Below are 21,010 nucleotides of genomic sequence, written 5' to 3'. Positions count from 1 at the left end.
GACTCCACGACTCTTTCCTGATATTTCTTAGCTGCTTATCCCTTATAGAAATGAGGATGATGACTTAAGGTCAATAAGCTACGATTCTTGAACTTGGCTACAAAGAGAGTCACTATTACAAGACAGCTTAGATGCAATCAACTTCTCACTGGTTAAGAGATTCCTGCAGTTTAACCTGAGTACAATGTTTGCATGTCCACAGAAATGATTCAATGGAAAGCATCAATCAGAAAAAGTTTCAATTTACTTGGTATTTATTTTGGTGCTGGAACCTGGCATGCACTAATAAAACTTAAAATCAAAATTCATAGTTCTTAGAATAAAATAATTAGGAAATCTCAGCTTGAAAATGAGACATAGTTTTATCCTGAAGAAAATGCTTCCCCTCTTACCCCCTGCTGCCCCTTCCATTTAGAGAAGTAATAGCAGAAGACAATGGATATTAATAGTTGTTTTGTCCTCCAGAACTCGAGTTTCGCTGAAAAAAAGGATATGTCGAAGCTTTTCGTCTTGCACTCATCAGGACACTTTGCAAGTCTACCAATACAAGGGGAAACAATTTATGCGAATGTGAAGAGAGCGCTGATTGGTTGGCAAGTGGACTCTGATTGGTACAGGCACTGCCATGAAGAATGCAACAGTGATGGTGACTGACAGTTAACTGCCAATCATTGTTTGAACTTTAAACCAGGCAGCTTGAACCTGATTGATCAAGGCACTGCTCTGAGGAATAAGTCAGCAAATGGGAGTCACTTATTTTGTTCAGCTGAAACAGGTGCAATGTGTACATTTTCTTTGTCTGCCAAGAACAGGGCCCCGTATATTACCATATGTAGCTTCCAGTACACACAAATGCGCCACACTGCAAGCCCGACTATCTTAAATTGAACGTCAGTGTAATTCTTAGCACACAGAGGATTATTTAACAAATGTTGTCCAACCGCGGAATCACATCTAATGTTGGACGCTGTGTTTCGAGTTTTGCAAGCACAGGCTGGTTGGGTACAGTCTGCAACTTGCCTGTTGCAAACAGCAACTGGGACACGCTGTTTGATACAATCAGCCAGTCTTTGGGACATATGGCCTGCATGCCTATTGGTACAGAAATTCATATACCACATTACTCATTTGTGTGATAGGCAGAACATCTTTTTTGGCTTGATGGTAGCATCCCATTAGTGGCCAATACCACTTGTGTTGCTACTGCATAGCAGCAGCGTGAAACCTGTTGTTCAAATTTGAGATACCTTGCCCTTCCAGGGTAATCGGAGGTAGACTGGACACTTTTCAGGGCTGAAAGTGACGGCCTTTGGCCCGTTCATGAGTTTGTGAGATTAGATCATTTCACACTGTATATCATGCAAACTCATGAACAACCAATTTAGGATCATCAGTCGGGCTCACAATGTGGCACATTTGCATGTACTGGAAGATACATATATTAATATACAAGGCCCTGTTCTTTGCAGACAGAAAGAATATGTACACACACTGCTCCTGTTTCAGCTGAACAAAATAAGTGACAGCCATTTGCTGACTCATTCCTCACGGCAATGCCTTGACCAATCAGGGTTAAGCTGCCTGGTTTAGATTTCAAACAATGCTTGGCAGTTAACTGTCAGTCACCATCACTGGTGCATTCTCAATGAGAACGCCTCTACTAGAATCCACTTGCCAACCAATCAGCACTCTCTTCCCACACAGTACAAATTGCTGTTTTTCCCTTTTATTAGTTTTCTTGCAAAGTGTCCTGATGTGTAAAAGACGTAAAGCTCCGACATCTCTCTTTCCTCAGCAATACGCAAAATGGATATTATATCAGAAGAGCAGAAAGCATCCACTTGAGGCTGAAAAAGGAAAGCCAAGTTGACTTAGACACAGGTGTCCTTTGTCATGTTTCGCATTGAACTCCCAGGTGCGACTACAGGAAAGCAAAATGTGAATCGACAATGTTTTTAACATGGCATAAAACAAGATGAAGTGTACATCAATCAAAAACCTACCTGTTGTAGTATGTGCCTTTCGCGAAGTGTCATTAACCTTCTATGAAGCTCAACCAACTCATCCAGATATGCCTGAAGACAGATGGTCAAATGCAGAATTACTATTTGACACCTTTTGAATGTTTAAAAATGTATAACCCTAACTTAAATATAAAACATTGCTCCGTTACCCTGAAAAAGTTTTGTCTCACATGCCAGTTATACCCTTGGGAGATCAACATTTAGTGAAAGATCATATTTGGTATACAAAAGTGTTTTACATTCAGCTGCGACATTACTGACGGTCATCATTTTGTGAGCAGTACTCATAAAACCTGATTAAGGGCGGAGTCATCCTAGGTTTGCACTTAGTATGGTAGTGGATGGGAAAAAGTATTTCACTCGCCAGCCACAATGGCGGCCGTTCACGCCGTATCGTCCCAATACTGCTTCATTAATCATGCATTCCCGGGAAACACGCCGTTTTGCTGGTGGGTAGCCTCCAATTCGCCCGTCACCTCACCGCTTTCTCACACCGGGCGCCATATTTAAAGTGCAGCTACACGCACACCTCCGCTCCCAGCCTAGCATTGCTGCACGGAAGACATGGCCCCGAAAGGCAAGAAGACTGCAGCTCCCCCCGATTCAGTGACACCTCCCTGGAATGCCTTTTGGATGCCGTGGAGGCCAATGATGTCCTCTATCTCCACTCGGGCTGCAGGAGGGGCAGCATCAACCCGGTTTGGGAGGCGGTGGCAGCGGTGGTCAGCGCCAACGCCGCCCTGCAAAAGAAGACAGCCGCCTAGTGCTGAAAGAGGATGAATGGTCTCCTTCATTCTGCCAGGGTAAGTTACTCTTCTCATCACTCAATTCGCACACACTCACGCCCATCACACATCCACAGGGATCTCACTCACTGCCAGTTCAAGGGCATCACCATTCACACTCACCTTCACAGCCCTAAACTCGTCCATGGCAACACTCACCACTCACACACGCCAAGCATACTTACCTGACCTGGCAGGCGTCCTGCTTACACTCTCTCCAACTGTATTCATGCAGGACAAGCTGGCACATGAGAGGAAGAGGTCGTAGACTGGTGGAGGAATGCCTGACATCAAGGTCCTCACGAACTTTGAAAACAGAGTTATCCAGCTGGCTGGCGAAGATCTGGACCGTTCCTGTGCTGATGGTGAGGGTCCAGCAGTGCAACATCCATCAGACAACTATGTTGTGAGTGACGTGTCCTGTTTCACAGGCCACCGCCATGCACTAATTATCTCCCTTTGTTTTCGCAGGCACATCTGAGGAACAGCCGTGGGAGTCCACCACCCAGGTCCTCGACTCAGGCCCTGAAGTCACCTCTGAAGAGGAACCTGCTGAAACCCTCACTAAAGACCTGTCACAGCGCTCACCCACACCCTCCAACAAAGCAGAGACACACACCTCAGTGGGACCTAGCTTTAGAGTAGCTTCAGGGTCACAATCTGGTGACCACATTGCACTGTCTGATCCACAGCAGGTGGAGGCAGGGCACTTGGCAGACTGCTGGATATCAGAAACCTGATGAGTCCGAGTCAGATGATGAGCCTCGACTCGGTCATACCTCAGCTGCTGGAGCTGCGAAGGCAAGCTCGGGAATACCAGGAAGGAACAGATGTCCGCTGCACTCCTCAGATTGTGCCTTGCAATGGATGAGTCCGCCCACCTTCAGTCTGAGGTGATAGGGCTGGCATGCCAACACACCAAGGTCAATGGATGGCGGCGTCGTGCAAGCCTTGGCCCTGGACATCGGTGCTGCGTGGGTTGAACTCCATTGCCAATGCCATAGTTGGCCTCCAACAGTGTCAATGCGAGAAGGCCGTGGGGTAGTTCGATCTCACTCCAGTTTCCCCTTGTCCTCAAGGAGTCAGCCAGGGGCCGTCGGGAGAAGGATCAGCAGGTGCACACCAGCCGTCTCTCCACGTGACTCCTGGATGTCCGGCATATCTGAATCCCCTCGTGACCCCAGCAAATCCAACTCCACAGGCCGAGGAGAGTGTCACAGCCACACAGCAGGACCCCTAAAGCAGGCCGGGGCCCTCCAGAGGACGCCCGTCAAGGTCATCACAGACAGGGCATAGCAGTCAGCTGGCTGCCTTCAACTCTGCTGTGGATGTTGAGGGAGCACCAAGACAGGGTTAGGAAGGTCAAGATATATTTGCACAGTCTTGGTACGTGTGTTAATCACTTGTACATAACGTTCACTCTGTTAATAAACTCCTAAGAATGTCTCCCTGCCTGTGGCTCCTTGTTCTGATGAGCAGTGTTCGTGTCACTCAGCTGTGAAACCTTGGCCCCTGCACATGACAAAGGCAGGTGTCTCAGTCCAGGGCCTCTTCCCTGTGCTTTGTGTAATCTTCTCAGCACACTGATGGTGCACCTTCACTGTTACTGGACACATCAGTCATGCATGCATCTCGATGGGGCTTATCATTGCTGCCAGAATGTTCTGGGCCAGCAGCACAGAGTTCAATTGCGGCTGGCCCCCGATCTCACCAGCATCCGTATCCGGTGACGGTGTGGCCCTGAAGGGTTCAGCTCACGAAGGATATCATGGGATCAGAAGAAGTTAAAGTTACCCCGCTGCATCTCCATATGACATGACCCTGTTCACACAGCGCAAACGAGGTACCATCAGACAGACAGGAGTCAGACATTCACATGAGCTATTAGAGGATCTATGGAGGAATGGAAGACCAGAATTTAGTTCGCTGCATGTCTGCCCAAAACCCCGCACACCCCCATCTGACCAATTTGTGGCAGCTTTGCCCACTGGACTGCATGCTGTGCTCTCAGCTCAGGTGCAGGGATTCTCCTAACCCACACTGCAAGGCTGCACCGTTAGCTTGAACCATGGAGGAGACTGGTCCAAACCTGAATGACGACATTGCAAGGGTCTGTGAACACTTCCACCAGTGACTGCTCCATGGCCAGCTTTTGCAAGGAAATTGTGCAACGGGCCCAGTTGTCCAACCGTTCTGCTGTCCACGAAAACGCTCATTAGTTTGCAATCTGTACCTATGGGGTGAAAACCTCTGGAGAATTTGGTGGCCCTTTCAGTCCTCTGCATTGCTTGAGTGGGCAGATAAGCTAGAGGCCCGACTCCAAGCATGTCAATGAGGCTGCGCCCGAACGTCTCAGCTGCGGAGGAATGATCACTTTATAAAGATTTCCCTTAATGCGGGGCCGCTTCCCTCCCCGGCCCCCACACACGTGCTTATGAATTGCCATCAACCACAGTACTGCCCTTGCCCCCCACCCCAACCCACCTCAGCCGCAATGCAGCCCTTGCTCCCCAGCCCAATTCACCTCGGCCACAATGCAGCCCTTGCTCCCCACCCCAACTGCAGTGCAGTCCTTGCCCTGGCACCACACTGTCAGCCAGCTGGGAAAAATGCAACTTGCCTGTGCCCGGGCCTGAATCTTGTGGTCAAATAATCAACTCTCCTGAGCACTGCGCAATGTTACTGTGCACTCAGCTCCAAGTTCCCCTGCCTTATAAATGCTGTGTGTAAAACACATCGGCTTGCAATGACGCTGACATGCTCGGTTGATGCAGCTTGAGGGCAGGGGATGATTCCGACGAGCTGGGCTTATAGTATACATATGTATTACAATGAATTCCTGACATGTGGTGGCGGGAAATGCAGCCTGCCATTGACAGGCAGAGGTACGATTGTATACTGGTCTCAACAGCATGAAACCGATTTTTGGCCTTCCTGCCTTAGTGTCCGCTCACGCCTGCCATGATGCCCAACTCCAGCGGGCACAGAAAATTCCACCCTACAATTTTTTCCACCCCAGAAGTGGTGCAATTGTCAAGATTCAACTAGAGGTATTCCAAGTGCTTTTATACTAAAGAAAACAACAACAAAATGCTTGTTTTATTTGCACATGTTCACATGATTCAGAATCCTGAAAATATCTCCATAATATTGTAACATTCTCAGACCAGCAATGAAGCTTCTGCGAGCTTATATTACAATAATAGATTTATTGAAATTGGCACCATTTGCACTGGCCATTTTGGCTAAGGTATGTTCTAATACAAATGGACTAAATTTGTACAGAAAAAAATTGGAAGTTAATGTATCCCTCAATATAAGTAATTCTGAAGATAGGCACCCACTCTCAAATTTACAGATTAAACTAATCAAAAATAATTTGCAAGATTTACAACTGAATTTGCAGTAAATTTTCCCGAAAGAAAAACTGCAAGATTGATGAAGCATGGAATGGGTACAAAAATCATTCAAGAAGCTGTTGAACAAATAACCATGGACATGTAAAAAAAGCAGTTTTAAAGATGTTTGTTCCCATAAATAATCATCATTTCTATTAATATGGTTTAGCATGCACAAGCTTCAAGGTTGATTTTTCCTTTGGTAGATCATGGGTCAAGTTGGAGCAATAACGATCCCAGGAATGAAAGGCTTAACATATGAGGAACGTTTGAGGACTCTGGGTCTATACTCGATGGAGTTTAGAAGGAAATGGAGTGGGGGGGGGGGGGGGGGGGGGGGATCTGATTGAAACTTACAGAATACTGAAAGGCCTGGATAGAGTGGACGTGGGGAAGATGTTTCCATTAGGAGAGACTAGGACCCGAGGGCACAGCCTCAGAGTAAAGGGAAGACCTTTTAGAACAGAGATGAGGAGAAACTTCTTTAGCCAGAGAAGGCTGTGGAGGCCAGGTCATTGAATGTATTTAAGACCGAGATAGATAGGTTCTTGATTGGTAAGGGGATCAAAGGTTACTGGGAGAAGGCGGGAGAATGGGGTTGAGAAACTTATCAGCCATGATTGAATAGCGGAGCAGACTCGATGGGCCGTATGGCCTAATTTCTGCTCCTATGTCTTATGGTCTAATATGATTTTAAAGAATGACAGTCACATTGCAGTCCTCACTTTTTCCTCTTAGGTATGTTGCCATGTAAATTATAGTTACCAGTGGAAAAGCTTGTCAAACTACGATTTTATGATTCTATAACCTCCCAAATATCCCATTGCAGAGATTATAATAGAACAAACAGGTGAAAGATAAACGGTTAAAGAAATATTTTTCATTCAATTTTCTCCACAAATTCATAGAACTTTTCATATTGGTGGAACAACAAATTAATCATCTCTCAAATGCTTTTCTGTAAACAGAATCCTCCATTTCTTTGCACCAAAATCAGGTTCAGCATAATGCAGGCTGATGCCACTGCTGCAATTCATATCAATTGCTAGCTCCAATTTTTGGCACAACAAATCCCAGAGAATTCAGATTTTATTTCCTCCTCTTCTAATTTGAGATTCTGGCTAAAGCGGTGTGGTGTCTGCCTCATTTTCCAAAGAGGGTTGGAAGAAATGCAATTATCTGGTTCAACTTCACTGTGGCTCATACTGAATCTCAATCGTCACATTCATCAACCAAACAATACAAGCCCCTGACTTGATTTCTTGAGGAATAGCGATATTTCATATAAATTATGATTTTTAACAAATCATTTCTTTGAGAAAAAAAAAATCGATAATCCAAGTGGGCTGTGGGAAGCTTTGACTCGATGAACCTTGACTTCTTGAGTTCCACAGGAAAGTTGCTGGTATTTGGGATAAACCCTGGGAATGGAGAAGAATCTGGCTCAAGGTTAGAAAATGAAGAATACAATGCCTCAAGGATCAGTGTTGGGACGGTTATCGTTTTAAGTTTACATCTGATTACTTGGATTCAGAAACTACATGTAAAGTAATCAAATGATAAAATCTACAAGTGGATTGAAATCCTAAAACACCACTCAGAAATTTCAGAATAATTTGAACAAAGGGGCAGAACAAGGAAGACAAATCTTGATGCATACATACACTCATGCATACTAATTAGGAGGAGTAGGCCACTTGGCTCCTCAAGCCTGCTCCACCATTCAACATCACGGCTGATCTGATTTTAACACCTCATTCCTGCTTGCCCCCGATAACCTTTCACCTTCTTGCTTATCAAGGATCTATCAACCTCTACCTTTAAGATATTCAAGGACTCTGCATCAACCACTGTTTAACATGTGTAAAGTGCTATGCATAAGGGAAAACAAAACAATAAAATGACCACTCTATTGAAAAAGCAAACAATGAAGCAGAAAATAGCCTAGGAATCTTGTTAGCTTCAACAATAAAAATGCCCAAATCAATGCAAGGGCAGCATTCAAAAATGCCAATAAGATTTTAAGCTACATTGCCAAACAGTGTACCAAGTCATAAGGAGGAAAGAGTGATCACACTGGTTAGATTGCACCTCGAAAACTGCACACGGTTCTGATCACCGAGAGAGAGAGTGATGTTCAAGGTACTGGAGGCAGTGCATAGAAAAGCCACAGGGATGCTCTTGTGTTCAGGGTCTGAATTATATGGAAAGACTGGAGGAACAGAAAATTATTGGGGATTGAGAAAATGTTAAACTAGATTATAATAAATTAACTGACTGGGTAGAGCAACAAGAGGGAAAAACATATTTGATATCATCTTCACCAACCTGCCTGCCACAGATGCATCTGTTTATGACAGTATCAGTAGGAGTGACCACTGCACATTGTGGAGACAAAGTCACACCTTTCCATTAAGGATAACCCCCATTGTTTTGTGTGGCATTATCACCATGCTTAATGCTATAGATTTCGAACAGGTCTAGCAACTCAAGACTGGGCAACCATGAGGCACTGTGGGCCATCAGCAGTAGCAGAATTGTACTTGAACAAAATCTGTGACCTCATGGACCAACATATCCCCCACTCTACCATTACCATCGAGCCAGGGGACCAACCCTGGTTTAATGAAGACTGATGGCGGGCATGCCAGGAGCAGCACCAGTTCATACCTAAAAATGAGGTGTCAACCTGATGAAGCTATAACACAGGACTACTTGCATGCCAAACAGCATAAGCAGTAAGTGATAGACAGGGCTAAGCAATCCAACAACGGATCAGATCTAAGCTCTGCAGCATGTACATCCAGTCATGAATGGTGGTGGACAACCAAAGAAATAACTGGAGGAGGCGGCTCCACAAATATCCCCATCCTCAATGATGGGGGAGCCCAGCACATCAGTGCAAAAGATAGGGCTGAGGCTACAATCTTCAGCCATAAGTGCCAAGTGGATGATCCATTTCGGCCTCCTCCGGAGATCCCCAGCATCACAGCTGCCAGTCTTCAGCCAATTTAATTCACTCCACGTGATACCAAGAAAGGGCTGAAGGCACTGGCTAGTGCAAAGGCTATGGGCCCTTACAATATTCCAGCAATAGTACTGAAGACTTGTGCTCCAGAACTTGCCATACCCCTAGCCAAGTTATTCTAGTACAGCTACACCTCTAGCATGTACCCAGCAATGTGGAAAATTGCCCAGGTATGTACTGTATACAAAAAGCAGGACAAATCCAACTCAGCCAATTACCGCCCCATCAGTGTACTCTCGATCATCAGTAAAGTAATGGAAGGGATCAACAGTGCTATCAAGCAGCACTTGCTTAGCAATAAGCTGCTCACTGACGCCCAGTTTGGTTTCCGCCCGGGTCACTCAGCTCCTGACCTCATTACAGCCTCGGTTCAAACATGGACAAAAGAGCTGAACTCCTGAGGTGAGGTAAGGTAAGTGACTGCCCTCAACATTAAGGCCACCATTTGACTGAGTGTGGCATCAAGGAGCCCAAGCAAAACTGGAGTCAATGGGAATGGGGGAAAACTAGTTGGGATCATAGCTAGCATGAAGGAAGATGGTTGTGGTTGTTAGAGGTCAGTCAGCTCAGCTCCAGGACACTGATGAAGAAGCTGAAGATGGTTGGGCTGAGGACACTACCCTGAGGAACTCCTGCAATGACCTTCCTTCCATCATAAGGTCAGAAGTGGGGATGTCCACTGATGATTACACAATGTTCAGCACCATTCATGACTCCTCAGATACTGAAGCAGTGCATGTTCAAATGCAGCAAGACCTGGACAATGTCCAGGCTTGGGTTGACAAGTGGCAAGTAACATTCGTGCCACAAGTGCCAGGCAATAACCATCTCCAACAAGAGAGAATCTAACCATCACACGTTGATGTTCAATAGCATTACCATCATGGATTCCCCTACTATCAACATCCTGGAGGTTACCATTGACCAGAAACTGAACTGGACTAACCATATAAATGCTGTGGCTACAAGAGCAGGTCAGAGGCTAGGAATCCTGTGACAAATAACTCACCTCCTGACTCCCCAAAGCCTGTCCACCATTGGCAAGGCACAAGTCAGGAGTGTGATGGAATACTCCCCACTTGCCTGGATGAGTGCAGCTCCCACAACATTCAAGAAGCTTGACACCATCCAGGACAAAGCAGCCCGCTTGATTGATACCACATCCACAAACATTCACTCCCTCCGCCACCGACGCACAGTAACAGCAGTGTGTACCATCTACAAGGTGCACTGCAGGAACTCACCAAGGCTCCTTAGGCAGCACCTTCCAAACCCATGACCACTACCACCTAGAAGGACAAGGGCAGCAGATAGATGGGAACACCACCACCTGGAAAGTTCCCCTCCAAGTCACTCACCATCCTGACTTGGAAATATATTGCTGTTCCTTCACTACCACTCGGTCAAGATCCTGGAAGTCCCTTCCTAACAGCACTGTGGGTGTACCTACACCATATGGACTGCAGGATTCAAGGCAACAGCTCATTACCACCTTCTCAAGGGCAACTAGGGATAAGCAATAAACGTTGGCACAGCCAAAGCCCACATCCCCTGCATGAATTAAAAAGACACTAGTTCAAAACTAATAAAAAGGGGATTTTAAGACTGATATTACATAAGAATTATTCTTCTGTTAGGAAATCGAGATAGTTTAAGTTATATTTATATTTGTGGGGGTTAGGAATGAATTTTAGCTTTAATGTTTACGTTTGATTTGTATTTCTGTGTGTGTGTTAAGAAAGGTCAAATTGAGTTTTAGTTTCACTTTAAAAGGTGCCTACATTTCTAATGAGAGTTTTACAACTGAGCTAAGTTAAACAAGGAGTAGAGAAGCTGGGTTGTTGCCTCGCAACAGGGTCCAGAGAAGCAGGTCCCCCGCCCCCACAGAGAGAGACAGAAGAAACTAGAAACAGCAGGTTAAATTGAAAGCTGTTTGAGTTCAGTTGGTTTTGAAGACAGCTGCCAGGAGAGACTGGAGCCAAGGGAACAGATAGTCAGTCCTAAGCTAAAGAAATTACCCCAAAATCCAGGGGAGTGGAACAGGAGAAAGTCCTAAGCAGTCCGTCTATTCAAAGAAAGGACAGGAAACTGGAAAAGATCCTGTCAAGTGAAGTTAAGAGTGAGGGGCACAGAGAAAGGCTCCAAGCTTCAGATTTAAAGAGACAAAAGCTGCAGATAGCAGATTTAAAGTGAGAACAGCTTGCAAGAGGCCAGAAGGTCCAAAGAGACAACTGAAGGTCTGTAACTCTTTGCCAAGGGCATGTGAAGCAGTGATGTACTGTTAACAGCTGAGTCCGTGAGAGAGAGTGCTTGAAAGAAAGCATGAATGCACGTAGTGACCCAGGAGAGGGGAACATCGGAAGGAGTTTGAAACCCTGGAGGCGAACCCTTGCGGAAGGCATCTGAGAGAAAGCATTGGTTTGGTAGAAGATTCCAAAGCGAGTTCTTGGGGAGTGGAGATTGGAAACCCTCGTGTGAAAGTCGGAGTGCAGTGAGACCGGTTGCTCATGGTGTGACAACTGTCTGGGGGGGGGAGCGGAGTTGATGAGAGATCCATAGCACCTGATTGAGGTGGCATCTGTTACTTGGTTTCAGAGTGTGGTATATCTGACCACAGTGTGCCTATTGGTTTACATGGACCTTGTACTTACTGTGAACAGTGGAGCATAAGATAGCTTTTGTAACTTGTGTTATCCTTACAAATCTGTATATATCTGTAAAGGTATACTTGTGGGTGAAAGTGTTGTAATATAGTTCATCTTTTCTTGTTGAATAAATGTTTCATTCTTTTGTTAAAAGTTCATCAGCTGACTCTGTGATTCTGTTCAGTAGCTACTCTCCACATATCTAAACAAACAATAAAAGTTAGGATCTATCAAGCTGGACTCCACAGGGATCAGGCTTGTCTAGTGGTAACCTCAGCTGAGGATCATAATGCTTCACACAAAGAATGAAGAACGTGTAAAATTGACTTCTGATGGAGTAGTGAAAGCAAATATCCTGGAATCATTAAATAAACTGGATGCTATAATGGAGAAGGTGTTAGGATCTTTCCAAAAGGGTCAATCAAATTAGGCCAAGTAGCCTTCTTCATCCCTTAAAATGTTCTGGTCCAGTTTTCCTCCTCCTAGATTTTCCGTTCATTATTTCCTTTGCTTATATATGCTAAAACTAGAACCTGAAATACTACAGGATTAAAAAAAAAAGATACTAATTACTTAAAAAGGTTTAAAATGAGAAGCACTATACTGAAGTTCGATCTGGCTTGCATTCATATTTGTTTAGCAACTGTGACTGGACATCGAAGGTACATCAACAACCACCACCAACTTATTTGTATCGTACCTCTCATCTGAGAAAATTTCAAGATGCGTCATTGTTGGAGCTCAAAACTGTCCAGGAGGGAGCATTAATGTAGTTAGTGAAAAGCTGCAAAGGAGGTGGTTAAAGGAGGTTTTTGAAGTTGACCAAGTCATCTATTAAGGATAGAGGATTTGAGAGGCAGGCCCAGAATACGTGGATGAAATAGTTTAAATGTTCTGTTACTGATGGTGCAGTTGAAGGGGAAGTGGAGGGGAGATACAGAATAGACCACAGCTGGAAGAGTGGAGTGCGTAGAGTGGAGGTGGCTCAAGGTGAGGAAGAGTTGAAGATTGAATACAAGGATTTTGAATTCAGTGCACAGAGATAGCCAGCTAAAAGAAAAATCAAAAATATTCGTACAAAAAAAAATGTTAAGTGGATGAGAATTGCTCACATGTGAGGTATTCCACAACTATTGATGTTGGTCCAATACACTTTGTGAAAGCCATCAACCTCCTAGCTCAAATAAATATAACTTCTCCGTTCAGTCCAGCAATACATTTACTTGATATGGTTACCAACTGAAACAACCAGCCAGCTAGATGGTTATAAAGCTACAACAGATAGTTGGCCTCCAAAATTGTAACTGTGGAAGAATGTGTATACTGTATCTCAAGAAAAATGTAACTCAAATTAACTGGCTGAGTGGTGCAGTGAACCAAGTACACGATCCTTAGACCTCTGGAACCTAGGTTCAAATGAATCCCAGCCACTTGCAACAAGGGTGTAAAGTGGGTTTCTTCAGTGGCTAAAGTGACACAAAAGCTATTAAGAATAGCTTTGCTTTTCTTGAACAACATTTTCAAAATTCAACAATTGGGCAAGATCAGAATGATCAGGAAATGACACTTCTGTAGGTTAAGTGGCAAAACTTTCTGCTCATGCAGACTGAACTCCTCATACAACAGTGGGTGGAATGGATATATATAGTGTGTATAAGACCTACTTTGTCAGATCAGTGAAAGGTGTCAAAACACGAGGTCAAGATTCCCTACCAAGTGTCAGGCATCTCGCCATGGCTGTTAGTCTGCAAATATACTCGAAAGCACTGTAAAATGGAATCAAATGTGTCCTTAAAATTCCGTATGCTTTGTTTCATTAACACCTTTGCCCCCATATTAAAACACAAATCCAGTTAAATTGCATTGTCTAAATATAATTTTCCTATTAAGGTTGCTGATCATTACTTTATTGCAGCAGATGACCTGGCAGTTGTTCAAGCAGTATTTAAAAAGCCGTGTTTGTTATGGCTGAACATGCCAAAAATTGAACATACATCCATTAATTCTCACTGATCTAATGGCCACTGACTTTTAGTTTCACAGAAGATTAAAAATTATATAAATTCAGTTTAATTATTCAATAATTAATCCACCTCTACTTCAGAATGAGATAATTAAAGCTTGTGAAGCCATCCTTGTTCTCACTTTTCTGAAGTTTTGCTGTCAACTTAGTTTCTTGCTATTTCTGTTGACATAGTTACACAAAGGATTTACAACACAAACAGACCATTTGGCCCAACAAAATAACTTTTAGCGAGTGTAATAGCTGGTGACTTACTGGTATGGGCCTGTTGGGCCAAATGGTCTGTTTGTGTTGTAAATCCTTTGTGTAACTATGTCAACAGAAATAGCAAGAAACTAAGTTGACAGCAAAACTTCAGAAAAGTGAGAACAAGGATGGCTTCACAAGCTTTAATTGTCTCATTCTGAAATAGAGGTGGATTATATTATTGAATAATTAAACTGAATTTATATAATTTCTAATCTTTTGTGAAACTACTTAGAACAAAAAAAAACAGTAAAAAGTGGGAAATAGGGATACTGGTCTGAACTGTTTTTTTCCTATTGGGTAAGAAGAAAGTCAGTAGACTTTGGATCATTAGTGAGAACTAAATTAGTATGGGAAACTGCTTTGCTCTGCATTTGTGCCCTGCACCATACCAACTCTCTCGTCCTTTTTCTCCAAATATAATAAGTATCCAAACACAGTATCCAAAATCTTACATTTTGGGAAGATAGTAAAAGCGAATGCCATTCACTTTAAACCATCAAAGCGATAGTCCTTCCCAGCATATAAAACAGAATTAGACAAGCTTGTATCTTAAGCATCACTGTCAGCGGTTGTAACTGTGGAGGCCACTAACACTCAAGTTAGTCACTCTGGCTAAAATGGAGAAAGAAAATTACTCAGGCCTTTTGAAATCAAGCTTATGATGGATCACAGAAGGTGTAAAAGGAAATAGAAGAAAATCCCAAATGGAGATGAGAAACTCCAAAAACTCCTCAAGTCTGCCATACTCCGTAACATCATGTCCATGAACCACAATCTGAAATGTCAAGGACTGTACATAAAGGTAGACCTACAATTATTATATAGTCATAGTGAGAGGGGACAGAGTGAGAGAGGACAGACACACAAATTGATGGTATTTAGGAATAGGAACCAAAGGATTCAAAATCAGAGTGGAGGTTAAAGCAGCACAGATATGGATAAGAAATTCTGAATAGCTGGAGCAAGAGGCAAATCTTTTTGGTTTGAAGGATCCCAGTAGGAAAGTGTTGGTTGTGGACTTTCCAGAGCCAATAACTACTTTGTGTAGTCAAACACGATACAGCCCAAAGCTCCCAGTCAACAGGCTCCATGATTCCAAATTAACATCTTGAATGATGCTTTTGCCCATGTACGGTTAGAACCTTGGTTCCACCTGAAAGCTCAGGACCTTGTTTCGACCATTAGTGTGGGTCAAGGCACTTGAAACTTCAAAATGCATTTCTCTGCCAACAAATACCTAGTTTAGAATAGTGCCAGTTAGACCTAGTTTAGAATAGTTCTGTCTCCTTACTCAGGTAGGTGTTGAAACATATACTCTTACAACATTACATAAGAGCCTCCTTAATGCCAGCTTGAGCACAGAGGTCTTTCGGCAAGAGCATGCCTTGACCAGTGCTCCTAAAACAGTTGATCCAACTTCCCATATCCTTCTGTGTTGGAGGAGTTACTGGTAATCTGCAGACTTCAAACTCGATGCTGAAGAATGACTTTTAGCAAGTGTAATAGTTGGTGACTTACTGGCATGGGCCTGTTGGGCCAAATGGTCTGTTTGTGTTGTAAATCCTGTGTGTAACTATGTCAACAGAAATAACAAGAAACTAAGCTGACAGTGAAACTTCAGAAAAGTCAGAACAAGGATGGATTCACAAACTTTAACTGTCTCATTCTGAAATAGAGCAGTCTGTTCAAGAATTGTCCATTGGCAGAACAACAGTTGTTGACAACAGAAAGAAGAGGGGGCTAGTCTACGGTGGAACTCATGATCTTGGGGAAAAAAATCATGACACAAGAAACTTCATAAAGTATTAAACACCTGGACTGTTCCTCCCTCAGTGACTTTTCTCCATTGGGTTTTTTGAGGTGCATGAAATAAATGAGGCAGGGTAATTGTACCAGTATCAGGACTTAAAAAGAATAAAAATGCCAAAGTTCTGTGGCTTTACTTTGAGTGGCACACAAAAAAATACGTGTACACAAACACTATGCTGATAGAACCTCTGTACTGTTATATGCTGCTGTATGAAAGAACTTCAAGAAAGCAAGAAACACAGCTTACCTTGTCATATTCACCATTCTTTATTGTTTTCTCAGGTTTGCTTTGCTTTAATGGGCTTTTGACTTCTAACACCTGTTACAACAGAGGCGTAAAGACTTCAGCTACAAATATCCTCAGTGCTCTTCACTTTTGGCTGTACTCGGGTTCAATAAAAACGGCTACATTTTATTAGAATCTACTGGTCTTAAGGTTTCATCCACCACACCTTGGAGTAACTTCCACAATTTCCCCATCTCAATCCTACACTTCCTCCTTTGAGGTTTATCAGCTAAGCCATGGCCTTTTCTACATCTCCATCTGTGCTATCGACAAAAACCTCCCTCTTCCAGAAATGGGGCACTTCAATGAGCAGTTTCTCGGCTACAAACCAACATATTTTGTACAATTTCAATGCCAGTTTAAGATAGTGATAGGATTGGGGTCACTTACTAGTTAGTATTTAATTGCTATAGTTATAGGAGGAAGCCCTGTAGAAAATTTTGGGCAAAAACCTTAATTTATCTAGAAGCATTTCCTGGGTTTTCTTGACATACTTGCATTTTATGAAAGATATTGCCTGATGTTGTTCACCAATATTCAGTCTTTTCTAATAAAAAATTAGGAAATGCGGTAAAAATTCAGTCCAGTCAAAAATGTCATCCATTATGAAAAAGATCATACATTAGTACTTAAAACCAGTTAGTTTTCATTTTGTAATTGGAGCATCAGCTAAGAGAGAACTTTAATTTGTATCACATATCTTTTAAGATTTACTTCCTGCTTATTAATGGTGCAAACATTTGCCTAAATAAATAATACTTATTGTCCAAGGGGGGAAAATATACTTGTGACTAGTTGCTTCTCCCTCTCCCATAGATAGAAGTTATCTTTGTCAATGTATGTGGGGGCACACAGGTTGACCCATGGCTATAAAAAGCACTGTTGACAAATAAATGCAGATAAGACCAAACAATACATTAATGATCTAGATGAAGGAACTGAGGGCATTCTGGCTAAGTTTGCAGATGATACAAAGATAGGTGGAGGGACAGGTAGCATTGAGGAGGCGGGGAGTCTGCAGAAGGATTTAGACAGGTTAGGAGAATGGGCAAAGAAGTGGCAGATGGAATACAATGTGGGGAAGTGTGAGGTTATGCACTTTGGTAGGAAGAATAGAGGCATAGACTATTTTCTAAATGGGGAGAGAACTCAGAAATCTGGAGTGCAAAGGGACTTGGGAGTCCTAGTCCAGGATTCTCTTAAGGTTAACTTGCAGGTTGAGTCGGTAGTTAGGAAGGCAAATGCAATGTTGGCATTTATTTCGAGAGGACTAGAATATAAAAGCAGGGATGTGTTGCTGAGGCTTTATAAGGCTTTGGTCAGACCACATTTAGAATATTGTGAGCAATTTTGGGCCCTGTATCTCAGGAAGGATGCACTGGCCCTGGAGAGGGTCCAGAGGAGGTTTACGAGAACGAACCCAGAAATGAAAGGCTTAACATATGAGGAACATTTGAGGACTCTGCGTCTATACTCGATGGAGTTTAGAAGGTTGAGGGGGGATCTGATTGAAACTTACAGAATACTGAAAGGCCTGGATAGAGTGGACGTGGGGAAGATGTTTCCATTAGCAGGAGAGACTAGGACCCGAGGGCACAGCCTCAGAGTAAAGGGAAGACCTTTTAGAACAGAGATGAGGAGAAACTTCTTTAGCCAGAGAGTGGTGAATCTATGGAATTCATTGCCACAGAAGGCTGTGGAGGGCAGGTCATTGAGCGTATTTAAGACCGAGATAGACAGGTTCTTGATTGGTAAGGGGATCAAAGGTTACGGGGAGAAGGCGGGAGAAGGGGGTTGAGAAACTTATCAGCCATGATTGAATGGTGGAGCAGACTCGATGGGCCGAATGGCCTAATTTCTGCTCCTATATCTTGTGGTCTTAATACCTAATCTTACCTGAGCACCACTGCTAACTTTTAGAAGTCAAAGATGATTCAGCTACACAAATCCATCAGCCTAACATTTCTTACCCCTGGATTTCATACTAAGTTTTTGAAAAGCTTACTTTGGAAAGCAGCAATACTGGCCTATTACCCGAGTATACCACCTGTGTTCAAAAGAGAAATGGGCATAATTTACCAGAAATATACCCTCTAGGTACCAATTCATTTAAATATGACATATCATACATCAAAAATCACTTTTTCTGTTTTAAAATGGTTTTCTGTACAAAGATATCAACAAAATCAGTTGAAAATGAAAGTGGGGAGGAAGGCAGGAAATTGAAGCTTAAGTGTTATGTATTTGTTGCAGAAAATAGTTACACTATTGCCCTTATAAATATGAATTAGGCCCACGTGTATTTATTATAACTCAAATCATTTTTCAGAGGTCATAAAAGATGAATTACATAATCTCTTTATTGTGTTAAGAATTCACAGTAGTGGCTATAGTTCAAAGCACTTATCTTCAATGCTACCTTTTTTGCAAATAAACACCATCACTAGGTACTGCATTGAATCTAAACATGCTGAGGGTACAAGGTGACTAAACACAACCATTGAATCTAGGGATTATCTGTAATTTTCAACATAGATAAAACTTGTCTTATTTGAGCACATTTAGTGAGAGGAACTACATATTTTTAAAAAATGCACTTGATCATCTTTTCAAAACCAAGAAGTTAACAAAGTTAAAAAGCTCAACAGGCCAAATTATGCTATAGGTTTGAAAATAATTTCTAATGCAAAGAGCACTTGTCCTTTTCTGCAATTAGCTTTGCAGCAAGGTAACTTATTTGTTAATATAAAGCTCTGAAGTCCTACATTTAATGCCAAAAGATGCAACAAAATAATTACACTTTAGTATACCAAAGTTAAACATTTCCCTTGAATTTCACAAACTGTATAGTTTGACTTTCACTTTTTTCCTTATTTTGACTAAATATATGCAGTAGAATATTTGACTTCATTTCAAAATGAAGCACGGAATATAGTTCAACCTTGAGAAGACAGCTTTTGAGTGATCAAAAACAAAAGAATCTCAGGTAAAAACTGCATGTTAAGACATTCACAGCAACACAGTTCCAAGGAACCAGATGGTTTTAAAAAACATTCCGAACTGAATTCTCTCAAACCAAAATCAATATGGAATATAACTACATGGATACAAATGGCAAGTCATCACACTAAATTAAAAACAGAGGTACAGGCTAAATGAACAGGTTAGGATTAAAATACGAAGAACATATTTACAGTTGGCACCCTGATGATTCAACTGGATAGGAGAGAGATACTTTCTCGCTCCCACTCAAGTTTTTTTATTTGATGCCATCTTGTTCTGACCATGGGGCAAGAGGAGAACAGATATTTCCTTGCAAGGAGGGAGAAGAATAACTACAGGATGAGTCATCACCACCTCCTAGAAATCTACTGTACAGGAATCACTACTGCCAATCTGGCATAGGCTTTTTCATGGTAAACCTACAAAATGAATTTTTATAGCACCTTTAAAGTAGAAAAACACCAAGGTGTCTGACAGAGACTCACTCAGATAAAAACAACCCAAGTCAAAAGAGTATGTATTAGGAAGGGTGACCAAAAGCCTGTCCAAAAGAATTGGGTTTGAAAGAAGCTCAAATGGAAAAAAGGGAGGTGGAGCAGCTTAGAGAGGGAAATCCACAGCATGCAACATAGATGGCTACAGGCACAACCACCAATATTGGGAAGAAGGAAGGGGAGATACATAAAAGGTAGAGTCAGGGGAATGGAAAGTTATTGGAAGGAGTTTCCAGGGCTGGAGAGAAAGAAAAGCTGGATCACAAAAAGGATTTTAAACTTTTGTGTATGAGGAATTTTAAAACTATGCACTGAGGGACCAGGAACCAATGTCAGTCGGCAAGCACAGGGGTAGTAAGTGAACAGGGTTAGGTGCAGAGTATGACATAGCAGCAGGATTTTCAATGAGCTGAAGCTTATAGAGCTTGATGATTGGAAGCTGTCTAGGATAGCATTGGAATAATCAAACATGCAGGTGAAAGAGATACAGATAAAAGATTCAGAAGAAGATAGGCTGAAGTATGGCTGTAAAGGCCACAATGTGAAAACAAATGAGAGCAGTTCTACTGTGCTGGACAACAAAGGAGAGCTGTTGGAGGGGGATGGTGTGATCAACCATGTAAAAGGCTACAGAGGGAGACAAGAGGAGAAAATGCATACAGTATAGCTTCTATATCTTTTTTAGGGTTGTTTCAGTACCATGGCAGGGGCAGAACTAGTTTCAAGAATTTCAAACAGGGTTGTGGAAAGATGAGCACGGACTTGGGAGGTGGCAACATATTTAAGGATTTGAGGAAAGTGAGGGTGGAAATAGGTTGGATGCTGACAAGAACGGAGGGGTCAAGGGTAGTCTTTTTGACAAGTGGATGATGACAGCAGTTTTGAAAAAGGAAGGGAACTATATCAAGAGAAAGAACTTGCATATATTACGGGGCCTTCCACAATCTCAGGATGCCACAAAGCACTTTACAGTCAATAAAGTACTTTTGAAATCTAGCCACTATTGGATTGTAGGAAACATGGCAGCCAATTTGTGCTGTTCATGGGACCTTGTTCTGCAATACGATTGATGACCAGATAATTTTTTTCAATTTATTGTAAGCGATGGTAGTTGAGTTATAAATGACTCCTGTTGTTCAAAGTAGTGCATTGGGGTCTTTCATATCCACCTGAAAGGGAAAGATGGGGCCTCAATTTAATGCCTCATCGGGAAAACAGCACCTCTGACAGAGCATCACTCCCTTAATGCTGCATTTGAGTCCCAGC

General features: G+C 42.6%; 1 protein-coding gene across 3 annotated transcripts in view; it reads right to left on the bottom strand.

Moving 5' to 3' along the window:
- mllt3 (MLLT3 super elongation complex subunit) overlaps positions 1–21,010 on the bottom strand; it is a 158,425-nt gene that overhangs the window by 10,267 nt on the left and 127,148 nt on the right. For 2 of the 3 annotated variants that reach the window (XM_078569575.1, XM_078569594.1), the window contains exons 9-10: positions 16,209–16,280; positions 2,004–2,075 (exon numbers count right to left, since the gene is read on the bottom strand). In XM_078569575.1, coding sequence (XP_078425701.1) covers positions 2,004–2,075; positions 16,209–16,280 — 144 coding nt within the window. The remainder of the gene's footprint in view (positions 1–2,003; positions 2,076–16,208; positions 16,281–21,010) is intronic. The other variant, XM_078569584.1, reaches the window with a different exon arrangement.

The sequence above is a fragment of the Cetorhinus maximus genome, chromosome 2 (assembly GCF_964194155.1).
Source record: "Cetorhinus maximus chromosome 2, sCetMax3.hap1.1, whole genome shotgun sequence".
Lineage (NCBI taxonomy): Eukaryota > Metazoa > Chordata > Chondrichthyes > Lamniformes > Cetorhinidae > Cetorhinus > Cetorhinus maximus.
Note: the sequence above shows the minus strand (reverse complement) of the source record. Positions and strands in the feature narration are given on the sequence as shown.